The sequence below is a fragment of the Narcine bancroftii genome, chromosome 3 (genome assembly GCF_036971445.1).
Source record: "Narcine bancroftii isolate sNarBan1 chromosome 3, sNarBan1.hap1, whole genome shotgun sequence".
Taxonomy (NCBI): domain Eukaryota; kingdom Metazoa; phylum Chordata; class Chondrichthyes; order Torpediniformes; family Narcinidae; genus Narcine; species Narcine bancroftii.
In genome coordinates this window covers 129,031,127-129,053,081 of record NC_091471.1, presented here as the reverse complement: position 1 = coordinate 129,053,081, position 21,955 = coordinate 129,031,127, and the positions used below count along the sequence as shown (strand labels likewise).

The following is a 21,955-nucleotide window of genomic DNA, read 5'->3' as shown; positions in this document are numbered from 1 at the left end:
AATGCAAAAGTCCTTAAATGAGTCCCTGATCGAGTTTGTTGTTGTCTGATGATGGCGGGGTAGCAGCTGTTCCTGAACCTGGTGTTGCGAGTCTTGTGGCACCTAGACCTCTTTCCTGATGCCGGCAGAAAGAACAGTGTGTGTGCTTGGTGGTGTGGATCCTTGATCTCCGACAGCCATCTGTTCTCCGACGGCAGAGTTCCCTGTAGATGTTCTCGGTGGTGGGGGAGGGTTTTGCCTGTAATGTCCTGGGCTGTGTCCACTACCTTTTGGAGGGCTTTATGCTCAGGGATATTGATGACCCCATTCCAGAACACTTTCCATCATGCATCTGTACAAATTTGCCAGTGTTTCTGGTGTCATGCCAAACCTCCGCAAACTCCTGAGGAAGTAGAGGTGCTGAAGTGGTTTCTTCATGATGCTGTTAGTGTGTTTGGTCCAGGAAAGATTCTGAGATTGTGACTCCCAAGAACTTAAATTTGCCCACCCTCTCCATCTCTGATTTTCCCTTTCCCCCACCCCCCTCCATGATCACTGGATTGTATTCCTCTGCTTGTCCTTCTCATTGGGAGTGCTCTCCCCATTACTGGTGCCCTGCACCTGTCGGCTGCTCTCCCAGAATCTGCAACCCTTTGAGGCTGCTGCCAAACACGGGCTCCACCATCTTGAGGCCAGACTCCACGACTGCAGGATTCAAAATAAAACCAGTTATTTTCTAGTTACAGTACATTCCAAATTGCTAAAGAATATTACATCTCTAATGGAACTGAGTAGGTACATTAGATGATCTTAAAAACAAAGACCTTGTGCAGTTCATCCTCTGAAATACTAAAGACCAACTAAACTACAGTAATTGTAACAAATATTATGACGTCTAGTTTTAAGACTTCACAGAATGAAATCTCAAAACTTATTGGCTGTTCAAAACACCAGCTGAAGCTAGATCCATGCAAATGTACACGGATGAGGTTTGACGTATGCATCTTCTTGTCAGAAATGGACGAGCCTTTATTCATACTACCTCAGGGAACCCGAGCATACTAATCGACTCTCCTGAACCAGAACTCATCATCCCACATGAATGCACTGAATTTTAGCTTAGAATGCAACTACATCCACAGGAATGATGTTTTCTATTGGTGTTCAATGCTCTCTTGTAGTTTGTTTCATACTGGCTGTCTCAACTGTTGACAGTGATCTATAGCTGGCAGGACCTGACTGTAGTGTGGGAGATTGGGCTAAATTTCAGCTGTGGAACGTGATTTAGCACAGAGCCCCCTCTAGGCAGTCACAGCTGTCAGCCCCAGAGCAAATATTTCATATTTGTTAGGAATAAGCTGTGGAAATTCCCATTGTTAGTGGCTGTCAAGTCAACCTGACATGAAGACTTTGTTATCTGACAAGCAATTTATCTTTAAGTGCCTGTGGAATCTGCAAGAATGTTCCCTTGAAGTTTGTATTAACCTGTAAATGAAATCCCATCATTTTCTTTCCCCTCACTTCAGAAAGGAAACAAATTGAATTTTGTTTTTCAGGAGATGGAATGGAAAAAAAAATCAAGTGTTTGCTTTTTCATTTCTAATGACTTCTCAATGTTGTAGCGGTTTTCTTACCTGCAAAGCCTCTGGAACGTAAAAGAGATGTTCCCATGAATTCTTTGCACAGCAAGTTCTCTGACCTTGATTGTGACATCAAGGGGAGGACATAGAGAATAGGCTAGACAGTTCCCCATGGGGGGGGGGTGGGGGAATGAGGGAACTTCTGTCGGCAAATTGGTTACTGTCAGCCACTTCAAAGTGGATGAGGACGATTGGTGTTTATTTCATAAATGAAGAGCCATGTCCCTTGGTATATTCCAAATGTATTTGGTTTCTTTTGAGGGGCTGGGGGGTAGTGTTAGAGTGAGTGAGAGGGAGCTGATGTTTTCTTTATCTGTCAGATTGTGTAGTGATCAGAAAGTAGGCTTAGTTTATTCTAGGGACCTTTGGCATCTGGTTGGCCATGGGCTTCAGTGCTGTGCTCTCAACTTTGGCAAGTAAGTTGGGTGCAATCAAGCCTAAGAGAAGAATCAAAATAGGAAATTGGGCAGGATGGGTCTGGGGTAACGTAGAATTAGATATTGCTAAAATAGAGGCAAGACAGTGCAACTGAAGGATTTGATTTGTTTGTCAGCCATGATCTTTAAAATGGCGGTGCTGGCTCGACGGGCCCAAGGGCCTACTCCAGCTCCTATTGTCTATTGAATCAGAACTGCTGGTTAAAAAATGATGAAGGCTCTGGGCTGCAATGGTTAGTAGCTATTCTGATCTTGAATAAAGTTGTTTAACCCTCCATTTCTTACACTCGGGATTGATTCCTTCTCTGTACATTTCATGTTAATCAATCCAGTTCCTTCTACCTTGTATAGCACCCATGCTATGGCACTAGATTATTAAAGAAGACACCAAAAAGGAAAGTCTGCAGAGGACACATCATTTAGTTATGGCAGTATTTTTACTTAAATGACACCTACATTGCTCATGGCAAACCTGGCCTTTTCAGTCTTTATTTGCAAGTAAGAAGTCCTTTGCACCATCTCTAGTCACATCCTTCATGTAATGTGGTGACAAGGAATTACCAAGGTACTGCAACTGTCGCCTAATCAATAGTTTATGAAGCTGTGTTGTCACCTCCCTGCTGTTTAATTCTATGGAGTGAAACATGAAAGTCTGCAGATGCTGATATTGTAGTAAAAACAGACAGGAATGCTGGAGAAACTCGGCTAGTCTTGCAGCATCCTAAGGAGTTAAAGATGTATTACTGAGGTTTTGGGCCTGAGCTCTTTTTCAAGTTACAAGCATAAAGCAGGCAGGCATCTTAACATTTATATCATTTTATATCCTGGCTAATGAAGACTAGTACCATGTGCTCCTTCTCCACTGCTTCAACTCCCTGCACTACCATTGTCAAGGATCAGAAGATATTGTACAACAAAATTCCCCTGTTCCTAAGTGCTCAGTTGAGTTCTTCCATTCATAGTGAATTTCCTATCCTTATTAAGCCTCCCAAAGTGCACCACCACATACTTACTGGGATTAATTACTCTGTAATAGACAAAACCTGGAACCTAAACCACTGCAGGTGTAATTCTGGATAGTCTGCTTTCATAAATGTACAGCAATTTTCATAATTCATGTTCTTGAATTATCTAATGTTCATGTGTATCTAATGTTCAGCAGCAGGGATCCAAGGAATGCCGATTTATTCTGAAGTCTGTGACCAGTGAACAAGTTAACAGAAATTAGTCTTTCCCTAGGTATTGGAATAAAATAGTGAATTCTCTGCCTTCAACATTCAAGCTGACAAATTATGGCATGTGCCTGGAGGTAGTGTTGTTTCCCTATCTTTAACTTTGCACTTTGGTAGGTTAAACCAGAGCAGACTTGCACAGTGAATTGTTAGGCCCAGGAGAGTGTTATTGAACAGATGTGGGGTACAGTTACATATTTCCCTGAATGTGGCCACAGGTAGTCAGGGCATTGAATACAGGAGAAGGAACTTTATTAGAACTGTAAAGTATGACTACACTTGGGAGTATTGTCTGTTGATCTGATCACTTACTCTTAGGAAAGATAGGACTCCATGACTCAACTATTTATTTATTTCAGTATTTGTATTCTTGTATTGTGCATTTGTATGATTTGTCTAAGTGAGTATTAGGTCTTTGTGCGTTTGCTATGTTTTTGCACTGAGGACCAGAGAACGCTGTTAAGTCGGGTTGTACTCTTATATCGGATGATAAATAAACTTGAACATGAAAATATCATTAAGCTGGAAAAGGTACCAATGGGACCAGGACTGGTGGTCTTGAATTATAAGGAGAGGTAGATGGTCTGGGATTTTCCTCCTTGGAGTGTAGGAGGCAGAGTGGTGACCTTGGAGAGGTACTCGAATACAAAATTGAGGGGCATAGGTTAGGAAATTGGGTGGGGGAATTAAAAACTTGAGTAGATTTAAGGTGAGAGGGGAATGATTTGAAAGGGACCTGAGGGGCCCTTTCTTCACAAAGGGTGGTGGGCACGTACAACAAGGAATGATAGAGGCCGGTGCAAATGTAATGTTGAAAAGACATTTCATTGGGTACCTGGATAGGAAAGTGTTAATAGGATAAAGCAGGCAGATGGGATTATCTTCAGCATAAAACTTGGTCACCACAGAGCATTTGGACCGAAAGGCATCTTTCTGTGTTGTAAATCTCTGACAGCATGGGAACAGCTATTGCAAAGCCTATGTATGTGTTTTAATCCAGCGGAAGAGTGAATTACTCCTTTAATGGAACATTAGTGACCTTCAATTCTGGCTCCAATCATTTGGTGTTGGTGGATGGTGTTACACTCCCGAGAGTTCACCTGCATTGTGCGGTGGTGTTGAAACACATTGCAGAAGATTGTTTCCTGCTAGACGTACAGTTAATAAGAAATGATGTGTTGTACCTAGTTGCAGGTACTCTTAGAAGTCCAGCAAATTATCTTGTGACTCTAGCTACCTCCCGCAAATAGCTTATGTCACCTCCATTTCTCTGATGTCCACAATTAGCAAACAAAGAAAATGAGAGAATAAAGCATGAACCCCCAACATTTCATTTTGGGTACATGTAGCAGTGTCTGGATGATTAATCTTTAAATCTTGGAGATTCAGGGAATTCTTGACATCTCTCGAGGCCTTTTCTTGATGAAAGGAGGAAGCTTGGCAAGGAAATTCAGCAATAGAGACCATGACAGGGATGAAAAGTAAATGGGGGACACAAATAAATAAAACACTCTGCAAGTCTTGAGAAACCAGAAATTAATTTGATCTGACATCAATTTAAAAAGCACTCAGTAGTGTCTGCCTGCTAATCTGCTGCATGTCTGTTTGTTTCTGGTTATAATAGACATTGAATTATTTCTTTCAGTGCTTTAATGACTCTCTTTTATGTATTTTATGTGCCAGACAGTCAATAGTGGTAAAATAATCAATTTTTTTATATTAAGATTGTCAAATCATTGTCTGGATTGCCAACAAATGCTGATGAGATTAAACAAGGCCTCTCTCCATGGCAGGAACTAACTGATGGTGACAAATAAGGTCTCTTTCATGCAAAGGATAGAAAGTGCTCTGTCAATAACAGGGTTTGTATTTCTTTGCCAGCGCTTTACATAATTACTCTCCTTGAACAGTCCTTTAGGAGTTTTGGGGTTAGGACATCGAATTATGGGGTTCTGAGCTCTTTCGGCCATTGTGGGAACTGCAGACTCCGCCACAGATGGGATGGCCAGAGATTAATAGGGCCGAGCAGTTGGGTGGTTTGTGAGGTGATCTACTGCTCCTGCCACTGACTCAGAGCTTCTGTATAATCTGGATGTAAGGTGTCGGTGCTCCTTCTTTACTTCCTGGATGCCTTTGAGACGTTGCTTTCTGCAAGAAGGCTTTGTTAATTCCTGTTAATTTCATCCCATCACAGAGCTTGGAATAGTGTATCTGTTTTGGGAGACTGGTATCAGGCATGCCACTAATGTCACTTGCCCAATGTGGCTGACTGTGATTAGGGCTTTAATGCGACTGAATCTGGTGCCATCTCCTCTACTTTGAGGAGACCGGACGCAGATTGAGGGATGGCATTTGTCAATCACCTTCACTCCGTCCACTGCAACAACCAGGATTTTCCAATGGCCAGCCATTTTAACTCCACTTCCCATTCCCATAATGAGATGTTTGTCCACTTGGCTGCCAAGTTAAGACTACATGCAAATTAGAAAAACACCTATACCATTTTGGCAGTCTCCAAGCGGATGATATCAACTTATCCAATTTCCAGTAACTTCCCTTTTATACCCTCACTTTCCCTGATCCTTCTGGCCTCTTTCTCTTCTTTCTCCTCCCTGCCCTCTTGACCATTTTCAACACCCATTCCTTCCTTTCTCTAGCTCCCCACTTACTATCCCCTCCTATTAGAGTGCATTTTACTTTACTCTCTACCTCTTCCTCCTATCACATCCTGTGAGGTGGTTCCTACAGTATGGGAGTTAAACATGATAAGCTACAGATGCTGTGATTGTAGTAAACACACTGAAATGCTGGAGGAACACAGCTGGTCTTTTCAGCATCTATAAGAGACAAAGATAAATTGCCGATGTTTCAGGCCCGAGCAAAGAAAAATCAGAAAAGGCAGAAACCGGAGATATCAGAAAGTCTCAGAATTTAATCAAGGGTGGGGTGGGGGGAGGAATCCAGATCAACAAAAGGAGTTAATTGGATAAGGACTTGGTAGAATTAATTATGTCTGTGTGAAAGGAGACAGGGATTGGAGAGACTGGGGGAGGGGGAGGGGGGAAGCCAGAGAAGTTGATATTAATGCCATCAGGTTGGAGGGTGCTCAATCAGAAGGTGAGGTGTTGTTCCTCCAATTTATGGGTGGTACCTACAGTATGGCAGGTGACCCAGGGTATTGACAAGAACGCTTATTGTAGTTCAGCAGAGACTGAGCGGTTGGATGGAGAAGCTGCATAAGGAGGTAAATAACACCAAACTCTACTAGTGACTATATCCAAAATGATATTTTTAGGAAGGCATCTTCCCATTTGTCAAATTTGAGTATGCTGTCCATGTGTAGCAATGCCTAAATATGGTTATTTTTGGACAGGAATATTATAGAACCAGCTTTTGACTGAGTTCACCAGTGGATTTTCTGGATTTAATGGTAAACCATCTCCAGAATAATATGATTTAATGGAACTGACTGTACCCATTCAAGTAAATAAAATGTGATTGTGGTAGAATTACGTAGAATGATGGATTAATAATCACACTGCATTTTTTAATATGGTAAGCCTTGTGTTCAGCACTGGTGTGATACCAGTGTTTCAATGGGGAGTCAGCTTTCTGGAATGCTTGATTGTAATCTAACAGAGATAAGGTTAATATCCTTGAAGCAGGTCTAGCCCTTTAAATTGTTTATATAGGAGTGTCACAAATGTAGGGAGCAGACCTAATCCCTGTTAAAATTCCAAGGAGTTAATTGAAATGTAGAAAGATTCTTGCTAAGATTGAAAATAAAAGGCCCCGAATGTAATCTCGGCTCCATCTCACTTTGCTGAGATTAAGCATTAAAGGGGGGTGGGGGGTGAAATCAATCTCTCTGGTATAGAATTCCTCCTCGCATTTCCCCTCTCACATCCCATAACATGCTTCATTAGTGGAGCAAAGCTATGTTCACCATTGAAGTCAATCTCTGGTTGCCTCAAATGGGAGAAGAGATGAAGAATAGCCTGAAGCAAAAGAAAATGTTTTTTTGCTATATAAAGTGCATTGAGCACAGTAGGTGGAATAGTTGGTGTCTTTTTCCAATCTCTGAATTTGTGAATGAAACTTCGTAAATATTGAACACTGCTGCATTGAAAAAGGTGCTACTGTGTTGCGAATGATTTGACCACAAATGAATCAATGGGTCTTTTATTTTGCATAGCTCAACTATTTGTCAGTCATACCTTGCAGTACAAATTCTCTTTATAAAGGCAAGAGTGGGTTTGTTGCTCCAGAAATTCCTTAAAGGAAAGAGACATTTTGTTTATTAAATTAAAACCATTAAACAAAGAAGGTCCAATAGGGACCAATGCTCTCCCAAAGAGAGTATCCAAATAATTATCCCATCTGACACAACTACACCAGATTGAAGTAGTGGAGGGATGTTCCATTGTAGTGTACTAGGGAAGTGATGAGAGCAAGATCATTTTTGATAAAGGTTGGCATTTTGTTCCATCATTGTTGACACCAAATAAGCTTTGCATAAGTTGTGCAGTTTTAAAACCTGCTTTTATTGTTCTGTAAAACAGAGGACAACCTACTTAGGATTTTTTTTAAAACTTGAAAATGTTTTTAAGGTTAAAGAGGGGGGCTATTGCTTGCGGCTGATACTACAGGTTACCAGATTTTAATTTAATTTAGGGATAAGGCCCTTCAGTCCCCTAGCCCTCACTGCACAAATATACCCATGTGTTTAACTATCCATCTTCCCTTTATGTATTTGTAACATGGGAAGAGCAAGTCCACGTGGACACTGGGAGAATGTACAAACTCCTTACAGAAGTAGCAGATTTGAATGTGGGTCGCTGGCACTGAAGTAGCATTGCGCTAACCACTATGTTGCTCCAGATGTACGTAGCTCGGCTCATTTTGGACGACTTGCACGTATGTGTTGAAGTCGAGAGTGAATTAGAGGATGCTGTTGGATCTAATTCTCTGCTCCACTGCTGGGCACAAAGATAATGTGTGTTGACATTGAACCCCAGCGATGGAGCAGAGCCTCACTTCAGAGAGGGTTCACTTCACATCAAGGCCTCTAATTGATATACAAATAGTGACCATGCTTCTGGTGGAAAGTGATGGGGGGGGGGTGGGGTGATATTTTACTAAATAATATTTCAAATTAAATGTCAATATTTTAATGTCTTTATGATTAAAATCATGTTGATTTTATTCTTTTTGAGCACCTTTGTTTAAACACTATTTTAATAGTTTTTGAATGTTAATAAATATCCAAGTCACTTATAAATAGTTGATGCGCCTTTGACGGCTCTTGTAGGTCTTGGGGCAGGTCCTCAAGCTTTGTGATATCCCAGTTTAGGCTACACAAATTCTGCTTTACCTTGCAGGTCTCCAGTCAGATATAGGTCAGTACATTTGGCTCCCTTTCCCACTCATTCCAAATCTTGAATACAAAATCTGAAGTGACCATTCTAATGCAATATTGAAGGATTTCACACCTTCAGCTATTTGCATCTGTTTTCCTGCTATCACCAGGATTTATTGCTTTTAAACTGAATCATTGAAGATTCACTCACTTTGTTGGAGTTGTATAAAGTTCACACCAATGTAGGTTTTCTCTCTTGAAAAATATTTTTGAGCCAGATGGTGTTTTGTGAAGATATGGTGGTTTTCTCATTCTTATTGAATATAAGGGTGAAATGGTCATTTGGCCATTTCTGGTCACCCCATTGCAGGAAGGATGTGGAAGTCTTGGAAAGGGTACAGGGAAATTTACCATCCTGCTTCCTGGATTAGGGGCTATAAGCTATTGGGAGAAGTAGAACAAACTTGAGTTTTCTTTTAAATAACTTGAGTTGATATTTTAGAGATCTAAATGAAGTTTATAAAATTGATAGGCATAGATATGGTAGACAATCAAAAAATTGTTCCAAGGATTTAAAAAAAAAGTCAAATACCAGATTATATAAATTTAAGGTGGTGAGGGGGGCCGGGGGGGGGGGGGGGGAGATTTAAAAGCGATGGAGTGGGGAAAATTTTTTTTTTTTTTTTAAAAGACACTGGTGGGTCCCTGGAACAGGCTGGTTGATTTCTGTTTCTGAATTACTAGTCTGGTAATTTAGCCCTTGCATTCCTGCCAGAGGCGTTGTTTTCAAAATGAAACTCCAGCTATCAACTCTCCAGTGAATGGGAGAGATCTGATGGTAAAAAACAGGAGTTCTCTCTCTCCCCCACCCCTCCCTCCTCAAGCTGGCAAGTTTTCAAAAATTACACTGGACAACATTTTTTTTCCCAAAAGGTTTGCTTCCTCAGAAGAATGGGGATTATAATAGGCAACTTTAAGCTGAAGATAAAGATAATTTCAGATTTGTTGTGTCAAATAGGAAAATGGAGAAACATGACATTAACTTTTATTGAATTTAGTACGTTTAATTGGATAATGATGCTGACTCATTGGGTTTGTTCATCCTAAAAATGTTTTGCTGATGATTTTTGTTTGGACTCAGCATCTGATGCCTCTCATGCCAGTATTCAACAATAGTTGGCCAGCATTGATGGATTTCATTTGCCCTGATACTACTTTACTCTGATTGCCATGTCCTGGTGAAACCTTCTTCCATGCTCATCACTGACAGCACCAAGATCAGCAGGGAAAAAGTCCAAGGGCAAAAAAATTTTCAATGTCATGCCGCACTTCATGATTTTGTATGCTTGAAGCATGTTAAAAATATGACAGGATATCACAAAAATGGTTTGTTTCTTTTAAATGAAGTGGTATATGATGGGAAAATTTCAAGGTGATGAATGTGATCAGTCCAAAATCTGTAAAATACTCTCAAAAGTGTTCAGGAAGCAAAATCTTTGTTTTCCAGTGTAATCAGATATTGATAAAACAGGAGCTTGCCATTATATTTTCACTACTGCTCAAGCATTTCTTGAGACTATGAATCATGCAATATAAAGAACATTATTTCTTTTCTCAAACTAGATTCTAAGTAAGAAAGTATATTGGTAGCACCTTGGCATTTTATGGAATGCAAAACTACAATCCTCAATAAGATATGATGGCAAATGTACATCACCATCTGTGAGAGGGGAGCAACGTGCCACAAAATGTTTACATTATGAAAAGATTTCAATATTTTCTCATTAGACCCATGCAAGAACAACAAAAAGAAAATAGGAGCAGGGAGTGGGCCACCTAATTCCTCAAGCCTGCCCTACCATTATTTTGGCTGACCTGTTCCAAGCCTGATCTCTTCTGTACCACTTCCACAGGGCTCCCAAATTCCCTGATCTTTCAAAATGTAACCACGTCCTCTTTAACCACCTTCAGTGTCCGAGCCTCAATAGGCATGTAGCGGAAGAAACTCCCATTCACTACTCGTAATATAAAGCTGAGATGACTTTGTATTCTGATTTATAATTTTCTGATGTCACATTGGGTACGGCAGCACTGATCTCCAGGGACAGGTTAAGCAATTACAAGGTACAGTAGTACTCTAAGCAAAAACAAACATATTAACAATTTCATTCAGTATAGTTCACAAGATTGTTCTTGATATTTGTGAAATTTGGGATTGAACTCCAAATGAGGATGGATGTTGGTTCCGCAGGTGATTTGTGACAGGAGCATGTCATGCCTAGCCATTCATACGGAGGAAATAAAATCATACACCACCCCCCTTTGTCCCTTTTGTTTAAAGAATGCATCCTATTGCAATTAAAGGCAGAGCTTTAGAGGGGATTAGCAGAATGTTAATAAATAATTAGAATGTTAACAGTTCTATGGCCATTTTGGATCCACGCCACACATTTATATAAATTGTCTTTCAATGAGCATAATGTGTTAGCTTGGTGCTTAATGCTTAAATGTCACAGTGAAAGGTTTTCTTTTTTCCTTGCCTGTTGCTAACGCAGTTTATTCCTGCCCATGAAGAAACTGCTAATATTGCAGAGTTCCCAGTGTCTCTCCTTTGCTTTGGGTTGGATTCTGCCTGACCTTTTTATGGCAATAAATTGAATTGAGGAATGGAGCTTGTTTGCATGGAGCAGTGCTTTAGAAATTCAGATGGCAGACTGCTGTTTGTTTTTCCCACATCTGTTTTGCACTGGTCCTTTGTGACAATGTTTGCTGGATGTTGGTCCTTCCACTTTCTCCTGAAGCGAGAAGCCCATTTGAGCGGATGTGTCCAAATGTTAGGCACACTGTCTTATTGCCCCTTCCCTTTGACCACTCTTAATATTATCAGCCTTCAATGCTTGCACTGTATTTCATAAAAGCAGTAGTTGTCATTTGTCTGATGTTAAGACTTTAGAGCCCTTTACTTTAAAAGTTGAGATTTATTCTTCACTCTCTAATTCCAGATTTCCTTCTGCTCCTCAGCATTTTTTCTTCTCCTTTCCTCAAGGCACTGACTCTTTTTCAGATGCACTTCATGGAGTGCTAAGAATTTACCAGCAACAGCACAGAAACAGCTTCTTCCCCGTCCACCATTAAATTTGTGAATCGGCAATGAACCACAGACACTACCTCACTCTCTTTAGCACTAATTTATTTATTTAAAAATAAATAAATTATAGCAACTTTGCACCTGTAATGCTGCCGCAAAAAAAAAACAAATTTCATGACAGGTGTGATGGAATTGTGTTATGAGTAATTTATATATATATATATATGTGTGTGTGTGTATATATGTGTATGTATATATGTGTGTGTATATAAATAAATGTGTGTGTGTGTGTATGTATGTGTGTGTGTATATATATTTATATATATATATATATGTGCGTGTGTGTATATATATATATGTGCATGTATGTGTATGTGTGTGTGTATGTGTGTATGTGTGTGTATGTATGTGTGTGTGTATGTGCGTGTGTATATATATTTATATATATATATGTGCGTGTGTATATATATTTATATATATATGTGCGTGTGTATATATATTTATATATATATGTGCGTGTGTATATATATTTATATATATGTGCGTGTGTATATATATTTATATATATGTGCGTGTGTATATATATTTATATATATATGTGCGTGTGTATATATATTTATATATATATGTGCGTGTGTATATATATTTATATATATATGTGCGTGTGTATATATATTTATATATATATGTGCGTGTGTATATATATTTATATATATATGTGCGTGTGTATATATATTTATATATATATGTGCGTGTGTATATATATTTATATATATATGTGCGTGTGTATATATATTTATATATATATGTGCGTGTGTATATATATTTATATATATATGTGCGTGTGTATATATATTTATATATATATGTGCGTGTGTATATATATTTATATATATATGTGCGTGTGTATATATATTTATATATATATGTGCGTGTGTATATATATTTATATATATATGTGCGTGTGTATATATATTTATATATATATGTGCGTGTGTATATATATTTATATATATATGTGCGTGTGTATATATATTTATATATATATGTGCGTGTGTATATATTTATATATATATGTGCGTGTGTATATATTTATATATATATGTGCGTGTGTATATATATTTATATATATATGTGCGTGTGTATATATATTTATATATATATGTGCGTGTGTATATATATATTTATATATATATGTGCGTGTGTATATATATATTTATATATATATGTGCGTGTGTATATATATTTATATATATATGTGCGTGTGTATATATATTTATATATATATGTGCATGTGTGTGTGTGTGTGCGCGCGTGTGTGTATGTGCGTGTGTATATATGTGTGTATGTGCGTGTGTGTATATATTTATATATGTGCGTGCGTGCGTGCGTGCGAGCGAGCGAGCGAATGAATGTATGTATATGTGTGTATATATATGTTTATATCTTTATGTGTATATATGTTTATGTGTGTGTGTGTGTGTATATGTATGTGTGTATATATATATATATATATGTGTGTGTGTGTGTGAATGTGTGTGTATGAAATATATTTCTCTCTCTTTGGCTTGGCTTCGCGGACGAAGATTTATGGAGGGGGTAAAAGTCCACGTCAGCTGCAGGCTCGTTTGTGGCTGACAAGTCAGCGGGACAGGCAGACACGGTTGCAGCGGCTGCAGGGGAAAATTGGTTGGTTGGGGTTGGGTGTTGGGTTTTTCCTCCTTTGCCTTTTGTCAGTGAGGTGGGCTCTGCGGTCTTCTTCAAAGGAGGTTGCTGCCCGCCGAACTGTGAGGTGCCAAGATGCACGGTTTGAGGCGTTATCACACAAGATATATATTCAGTGGTGAGGTCATGTCACATATTAAATATTTTTTTGAGAGAAGATATTTCTGAAAACTGGGACGCCTTCAAATTAGAATGAAGTTGACCGTCCTATGGAAGACAGGATTGAAAATACAGTAACCAGGAAGGTACTGTTGCATGTTACTCCTAGTCAAAGTGGCTTTTGAAGAAGGAAGACAACTTCTGTCTCTTTAAGATAGAGGGCAGCCTCATAGTGTCCATAGAAATTGTCACTTTTAATTAAGAAGGAAAAATTGATCTTGCATTTGAAATATAACCATTTTAGATGGTAATCATCCTGGAAGAAAATAGCCACTTCACTGCCTCTTTGGAAATGAGGACAGATTCATTACGAGAAAGGCAGATTCCAAAATCTCCATGCAAGAGAGAAAATTGTTCATATGAAGAAACATTGCTCTGAAAACTACAAAAGAAATTTGAGTGAATAAAAAGGTCTGATGACTTGATGCTTCAAAATACCTTATTATTGCTTTTGAGCAACATTTTAAAGAAATCTGATGCCTCTCACTCCATAAATACTTTTGAACAGCAGTAAAGACCAAGTTTTAACACAAAAGCTTTCTGAGACTGATGTTAAAATAATCTGCAGAATTATACCTGAACTGTAATGGTTTTGGTTTATAACACACACACTGTTATTAAAGATTAATAATAAAAAATATTACATTTGAAAATACCGTTGTCTTTGATTATCACCATTGCTGCTGATCTAGAATGTAACACAGATTCATGACAATAAATTTTGATTCAGAGGTGTTAGTTTGCTGATTGATTATCAAGACAGTGAGCCTTGTCACACTGCTTGGCTGCAGAAGAACATCACAACCAAATTTAATTCTGACTTTGACCAGTGTACAGCTGGGATAGGATGGCAGTCATTGTTGGTACCATGGGTGCATTGTGACAGGAACATTAGAAGACTCGAAAGGAGTCTGACGTGCGCTTAGTGCACATCATTGGCAAAGTTTGGTGTCAATCACTGTAAGGTCACTGAAAATATGTGAACGCAGTCATCTTCCTGCTGAGGGATCTTGCCATGAGTAGGAGAGGTTAGAGAAAACATCCCATTTGGGATAAAAAGGCTGTCTTGAAACTGGAGGGATGAAAAATGTGTTTACGAAGTTTTAACAGTCAGGAATATTGGCTGAGAACAGGCAAATCACAATTTTGCAACAAGGAATGGGTCAGTTGATTTTTGATCAATAACGTAAAGTTATCAAGCTGGTTAAAAACAATAAGCTTCAGTTTGCCAATGGGGCACTATGAAAGTTTTTAAATTTAATTTTCTCATTAACTCTGTGTCATCCCCTCTCGACAGGCTGCAGATTTCTAATTTACCTACCTGTGTGCCCACAGGGAACATTTTAAAATTCTGTAATGTCCTGGGTAAATGATGTGTGACCACCTTATGGAATTGACAAGTTGTTATCAATACTCCAGCCAAATATGTAACACATTTTCCATTTGATGCATATGTAACACCTGAGTCCATTGGAGTTCAGACCTTTTCATAAACACACAAGGCTACCCTTTGACAGGCACCATATGAAGAATATTAAAAGCAGACACAATGTTCTTATTATGTAAAACTGAGACAGTGGAACTCCTGGCATGCCTGTGAGTACACCATAAGAATTTTAAAAAAGCAATATCACTTTTTCTTGAATTGTCATTCAATGCTTTTTGATCTCAAAAGAAGACCAATATAAATTCTGTATGGTTTAAAAAGAAAATGTGCATTTACATGAATCATTTAATGAACTTCTCAATGTCCAAAAGTGATTCTTAAAAATGAAGTACTTTGGCACATTTTTGGTTGACAGTTACTTTTCAAATATGACATCCAGTTTGTCTCCAATAAGCTGACATAAGTGTTGTTGCAATAGAGACGATTATGCTTGTTGATGGATAAATACTGGCCGGAAAAATGGGGAAGTGTTGTGACTCCAACTCCCAACTGTTCTCTTGTGGAATTAATAAAGTTAGCTATTGCCATATGGATTCTGAAATGAAGGATAGATGAGGTACTGAAGAATGCGAGTTTTATTTTTGTTCGATGGTAGATTGAAGGCTTGTGGGCTTATTTTTGTAATATTGACATATACCTCACTGCTATTTTTCTTTTCACATTCACCAGCCGCCTGAACAGAAACAATCTGCAGGTTTTGCCTGAGCTGCTTTTCCTGGGAACTCCAAAACTCTACAGACTGTGAGTAGTCAAGTTTCCTTAACCCTCTCAAATTTGAAAACAAAAGACACCTGGATGATTTCTGTGACGTGTGCCTATTCCTGAATGACTTGCACTACATCGGCAACACAATGTAATTCCTGGTGACTTGCAGCTCACACTGCCTAACACAATAAATGGACATATAATTACAGATATTTGTTAATTCAACTGTCTGAAAATGGTATTTAGTTTTGCTTAATTGTCACAATTTTTCTAAGGCCCTTACAGGTATAATTGTTTTCATGAGAACTTCCAGGGTAATTGAATAGTTGTAATTTGCTTCATGTTTTCTTACAAATCATAAATCAACGTTAAGGCTTGGTTCTGAGGTATCCTCGGGCACTTTGAAGCAGGCAGATGCAGTCATGATGGTAATTTAGAAGGAAAACAGTTCATTTTGAAGTCATTGAGAAGCAAGTGCTTCAGAAAGGTGGAGGATGAAGGTCATGTCTGGAATGGTTTCAAATTGTTGCAGTTCACTTGGAACTTTTCATGCATAATGGATCAATTTTCCTTCCGTTTCATTTTCATGATGGAAATCCTAAGAAATCCTTGAAATTTGCAAGTTGATTAATGTACCAATGTGAGTTGAAAATGTGAAATAAGTCTGCTATTGTCTAGCTGTTAAAGCATGTTACTTTGATTTGAATATGACATATGACCAAAGGTCTCCTTTGATTTTAATGGGTAAGTGGATTCTCCTGCGAAGAGAGACTGGTTGCAGATGTATCTTCACTGACATTCAAAATGAAGTTTGAAGACTTGACCACTTTTGTTTTTTTTTTGTTTTTTTTTTTTCATTTTTTACAGATGGAATTTCTTGAAAGGGAAATACAATATTAGGTGCATATTGTTATAAGATTAATATCCAAGAGTGATTATATTTCTATATATAGTGATTCCTTTAGGCTATTATAAACTAATATTATCTTTAAGATTAGTGTAAATGACATTAATTGTGCACTTGTAGCTTTGCAATTATTTTGGGAATTACTTTAAGATGAAGCTTCAGCTACAAATGATTACAGCAAGACTGAGTCAGAACAATAAGTTGTTCTTATTCCTCTGTACTTCAATTTTATTTCCCCCCTTCCTTGTCACACCAGAAAGTATTAATTCCCAGTGGCAAACAGCAATCAAAACTGTTGGCTTGTTAGTATGCTTTCTGCATTCAATCTATTAGTGTCTTTGGTCTGCTACACTGGAGTCTCTGTTCTCTAAACTCCTTAAGCGAGCAGTGCCTAGACCAGTGATGCTTTGTGATTAGTAAGGGATTGCTTAAGGTGTATGTGAGTGGAAAGAAAAAGTTTGAAAACCACTGTTTTAATTGTACCTCATTGACTTGTTATGTGCATTGTTTCATAACTCCAAAGGAAATGGGCTAATGACAATTTTTCTCAAGCAAAATATTTCAGTAACAATTGGGCCTAGAGCCGTGATTCTCAACCTTCCCTTCCCACTCACATCCCACCTTAAGCAATCCCTTACTAATCACAGAGCACTGATGGTGTAGGGATTACTATCCCTATAGTAAAAGGATGAGAATCCTTTTTCTTTCCAAGCACATACCACTTTAAGTAATCATAGAGGTCTGGGGGTTATATAATTTCTGCTCCTCGTTCATGATTAATCTGAATTAAATCAACATGATTTCATTTGATGAATCTCACTTTCAAACTATTAGATATCTGTAACGCTGAATCATCCATACTTGTTAGTACCAATGGAGCTTTCCCTAACATTTCCCTAGCTTTTCTGTCCCTAACATTGAGAATATTTTAGAATAAAACAAACAAATAGAAATTTTGAGCATCAGGTCTGTGGAGATTGCCATTCATTGTGCTTGGACATAAAATCGAGGAGCAGCTTGTCAGCACTCTGAGATCTTTAAAGTAATGCAGTCCAAGAATCAACAAGGTGTCATGACGCAATATCCCACTTTCCATCCTTTGCATATAATCCCAGTGCTTGATGAATAAGATGCCACATTAGAATTTTATTTTGTATTTGAATGTGATATTTATAGCTTTTTTGATTTGGGTTAACAAGTTTAGGGTTTGTGTGACATTTGGTGTTGATGGTAACCAATTAAGTTAATGTATTGTTGAAGTTAGTTTCCACCATAGGTAATGTTGTACTCTTTGGCTGGAAAATAGGAAATTATAGACCCTGTGGTACATTTTACAAAAGACCAGTGGAATCACTCATTCTTTTGACTAACATTCCTTCTCTAGCCAATATGAGTTGATTTGTAATGTATCTAATGGCCAGCCATGAGAGAATGTAGGGAAAAAAAAAACTATTACTGCTGGGCATGGCCACACAATAACAAAAGAAAAACAAATTCATGAACTATTTTTCAATACAAGAGAGCACTAATTAATTGCAAGTATTTTCCATTATTTTGTTTAAAAATCTGTAAATACATTAATTGTTCCACTGGTTTTTTTTTGCAAATGTCCAGGTTCACATCTGAAGGCTTCTGACTATTGCTTTAACTAGAGTATGGAAAAATCTTTTAGCCGTGGACTGAAGATTCATTGCTACTTTCAGATGCAAGATTAACAAAGCATTATAGATACTATTTTGAAATACCTGTACTTTGAAAGCATTATTGATATAAACAAAATAATGTGCTGCCTGGCTGTAAAATAATTAATATTTTGATTGGTATTTCAAATGCCTTGACTTGTTGCATTCTCTAGCTAAATGTTTTAGCTGGGTTTCTGACTAAAGTCTTTTTTGAAAGAAACCCCTTTTTAAAGAAAATTACCAATTTGGTAACTTGTATGAATCAAAATGATAGTTTTATGGATTTAATTTTGTTTTCAATTATGATGGTTTAACTCAGGATTATTTCATTTCATTTTCAAGGTTAGATGATTATTTTTAAAGTATTACTGTTTAATATGTATATTTACAGCCAGTTATGTATTAGCATAATATTTTACTGTGGAGTGCTGCAATGTATTGCTAATATCAAAGCAATTAGATTCTGCTCCTTGATCACTCACCTCTATTCCCATGGGAGAGCTCAGATTATGGTGTGACTAAATTCCTGGTGAATCTGAGTCCTGTGAAACCTTTAGCAATCACTTGGATTCAGCTAAAATGAAGAAGCTTGGGAGAAAAAAAAACTCTTCTTGTTTTGTAATTGTCCAAACCCCAGGATAATCCTCAAAGAAAATTCATAAGTCAGCAGGTGGTCGTTTAGCCTACTATAACATCCTAGTTATAAAAGTAGCATCCAGCATAATCCTGCTTCTAAAACAAAGTCCATAGCATTGGAAGTGACAGATCTTCAAATACACTATATCGTTTAAAGTAGTTAGGTTTTCTGCCCCTATACTGTTTTCAGGTAGTAAGTTTAAGACCTCTAGTATCCAGAACATAAAAATCCACACTTCCCCTTCAATTCTTCTACCAATCACTTTAATGTTGTGCCTCACAGTTCTGGACCTGCAGATTGAGGGATCGGGTTCACTTTTACTACCACATGCTAATAAGATGCTGCATTAAAATCTCATTTGATGTTTCGGTGGCATTGTCGGTAGCATATTTACTTCAAATTCATGAAGGATCTTCATGGGAAATCTGATGCCTCTGCCCTACCTTCTTCCTTCTGTGCTTTGGAACTTGTTGGAAAGTGGAGTTGGGAATGAAACCCTCCCGGCTTATCAACAAATGGACACAATAAACTTGGACTGAGCTGCCTTTGGTTTTGCAAGTGATAAACATCAGTTTAGTTGCCCTGAGAGAGCAGTTGACTATTCTTGATATAATCATTATTGCCTCTAAAAGTTCCAGCAAATAGTTCAGCAAGTGCTCAGCAGCATTTGTTATTGTGACAGAGAAGCCATTTTCTGATACCGAATGGTAATCTGTTTTGTCTGTGGACATCATCACCAATTTGCTGTGAATCACCATCCACACACTTGTGATTCAGCAACTGAAAAGCATTAGACTTTGTGCTTTCCTGTACCCTCTTATTCTTGCATCAGTTGAGATAAGCTGCCTTGACATGGACTGCAAACTGGGCCCACCCTGTCTGCATGGGATGCTTTCCATTGACCTAGAGAGCTGGGCTGAATGGAGTAAACAGTTTGTGTGGCGTTGTAAAGATAACGTCTTTATCTAATGACATGGTCAGTCTGACTGCCATCTGGGTTGAGAGGCTGGAGAATCGGGCTTGTGTCTGCTGTTCTATCTCCAGCTCAAATCCTGGAGCCACGCGGCTGCCCTACATCTTTCAGTACTATGTCAGGACTTCGCTGAATAAAAGCTTGTTGGCTGTATAGCATCCCTAGAATTGATTTTAATTTAAAATGATGGCAGGAAACAGACAGTAGTGGATTGACCATCCATTATAAAACTCCATCAAACTGCCAGAGGAGAAGGCCATCAAACAATTGTATGGGGTGGGGGGTGGGGGGGGGGGGGGTTAAGTCTGTTAATGTTAGCCCTTATAATTCTACAACATCAGAGATTTTACTGCTGTGGGGGAAATGAAGGAATTCAATGTAAAAATGAGAAGGAAATTGGAATATTAAATTTCTCTTGCCTGGGGTGGTTATGCTGAACAGACTATAAATGTGTCTGTGTTGAATACTTTCTTTTTCAATGATACAGGCTTACTCTGAGTGTGCCTGAGTCTGTGTTTCATCTTTTCTATGCTCTCCTCTTTAACCTTCCTTTAATGGATTTTAATTGAGCAGCTTAAGTGGCATTGCAAATTTTAATAACGTTCATAATCAACAACTTGAATAGCTGCTGTGGTGTGAAATGCTGTGGAAAATAAAACCATTTGAAGAATATTTGAAATGCTTTGCAGGCAGCTACTACCAGTGCCAAAGAAAATGTAGATAATGCAACATGAATTGTAATGTATTTTCTTTTAAGGAAACATGTCCATCAAAGTGTCTGGTAATGTTTATACAGGTTGTATTCTGCATGCCAAGAATGATTAGCATTTTGTGGCACTCTGTTCCAGTCTCTAGAGAGTTATTTAATTTCTTCATAAAAATACCCCTGAAACATAGATTAGGCTCTAAATGGCAAACAGAACCCATCCACAGAATTCACTGCACTTGCTCACCTCGGATACCTAAATAGCATGATGCAAACCCACAGCCTTCCCTACCTAGAAGTATAAGGGCTTCAAGCTCATGGGAACACCACCATCTTTAGTTGTCCCATTGTAAGTTGGATGTAAATTACTGATAATTGATTGTCATGCGGTATATTTTATGAAATTTTGTTTGAAAGGGACATCTAAAAGAATCTTAGATAGGCATATGGATGTAGGAAAATTAGAAGGTTATGGATGTGATGTAGGGAACAATTAGATTGTTGTGGTGTACATTTATATGGGTCAGTATCTCATTGGCAGCCAAAGGGCCTGTACTGTAATGTTCTGTAATTTAAATTACATTGCTCAATATTGGCTGATGGATTTGTTTGCTTGTCTCTGCTGATCCACCTTATTTTGGATGCTGTTCCACTTCCACATTGACAGAAAGTTAAGAGGAGACTGGTTTTTGATATCACCACAGTCTGAAATATTTCAATAATGCATTTGATGGGAGTAATGCTCAGGTTAGTTTGATGCATATCTGCTTAAACTTCAGTTTTGCACGTCCATGTAAACTGTGGCATTACTTCCTGGAAGTAGATGTCCTGAATTTAAATTGACACATTTTTAGATAAGTCTCACTGATCAGGAGAAATATGTTTAAAAAAAAAAAAAAAAAAAATAATAATAATAATTATTTTGTCAAGGAACTCCATCTTCAAATCTACAACACTTCACTGTATTCCACTTGTAACTTCAAGTTATGAGTATGGCCTATGCCGTCTTCATCACCTTTTCAGGGAATTAAGCACATGTACCTGTCCTTGTTCTATGAAATATATGTCCATATGAATTGAGGGAATTATGGCCACTCTTTCACATTGAGAAGAGAAATGTTCAAACATGCTGTTTCAACAATGCGGGTAATATTTTACAATCAAATCAGAATATTGCCGTCTGTCTTGATATCTATGCAACTTTAAAAAAATTTAAACAAAATAACATGACAATTTTGCATCTTGCGCATCGCAGAGTACTCGGGATTGTGCAGATTGG

At 38.0% G+C, this 21,955-nt stretch overlaps 1 protein-coding gene across 2 annotated transcripts in view; it reads left to right on the top strand.

The window, feature by feature from the left end:
- slit2 (slit homolog 2 (Drosophila)) overlaps positions 1-21,955 on the top strand; it is a 509,410-nt gene that overhangs the window by 8,171 nt on the left and 479,284 nt on the right. For both annotated transcript variants that reach the window (XM_069925076.1, XM_069925074.1), the window contains exon 4: positions 15,736-15,807. In XM_069925076.1, coding sequence (XP_069781177.1) covers positions 15,736-15,807 — 72 coding nt within the window. The remainder of the gene's footprint in view (positions 1-15,735; positions 15,808-21,955) is intronic.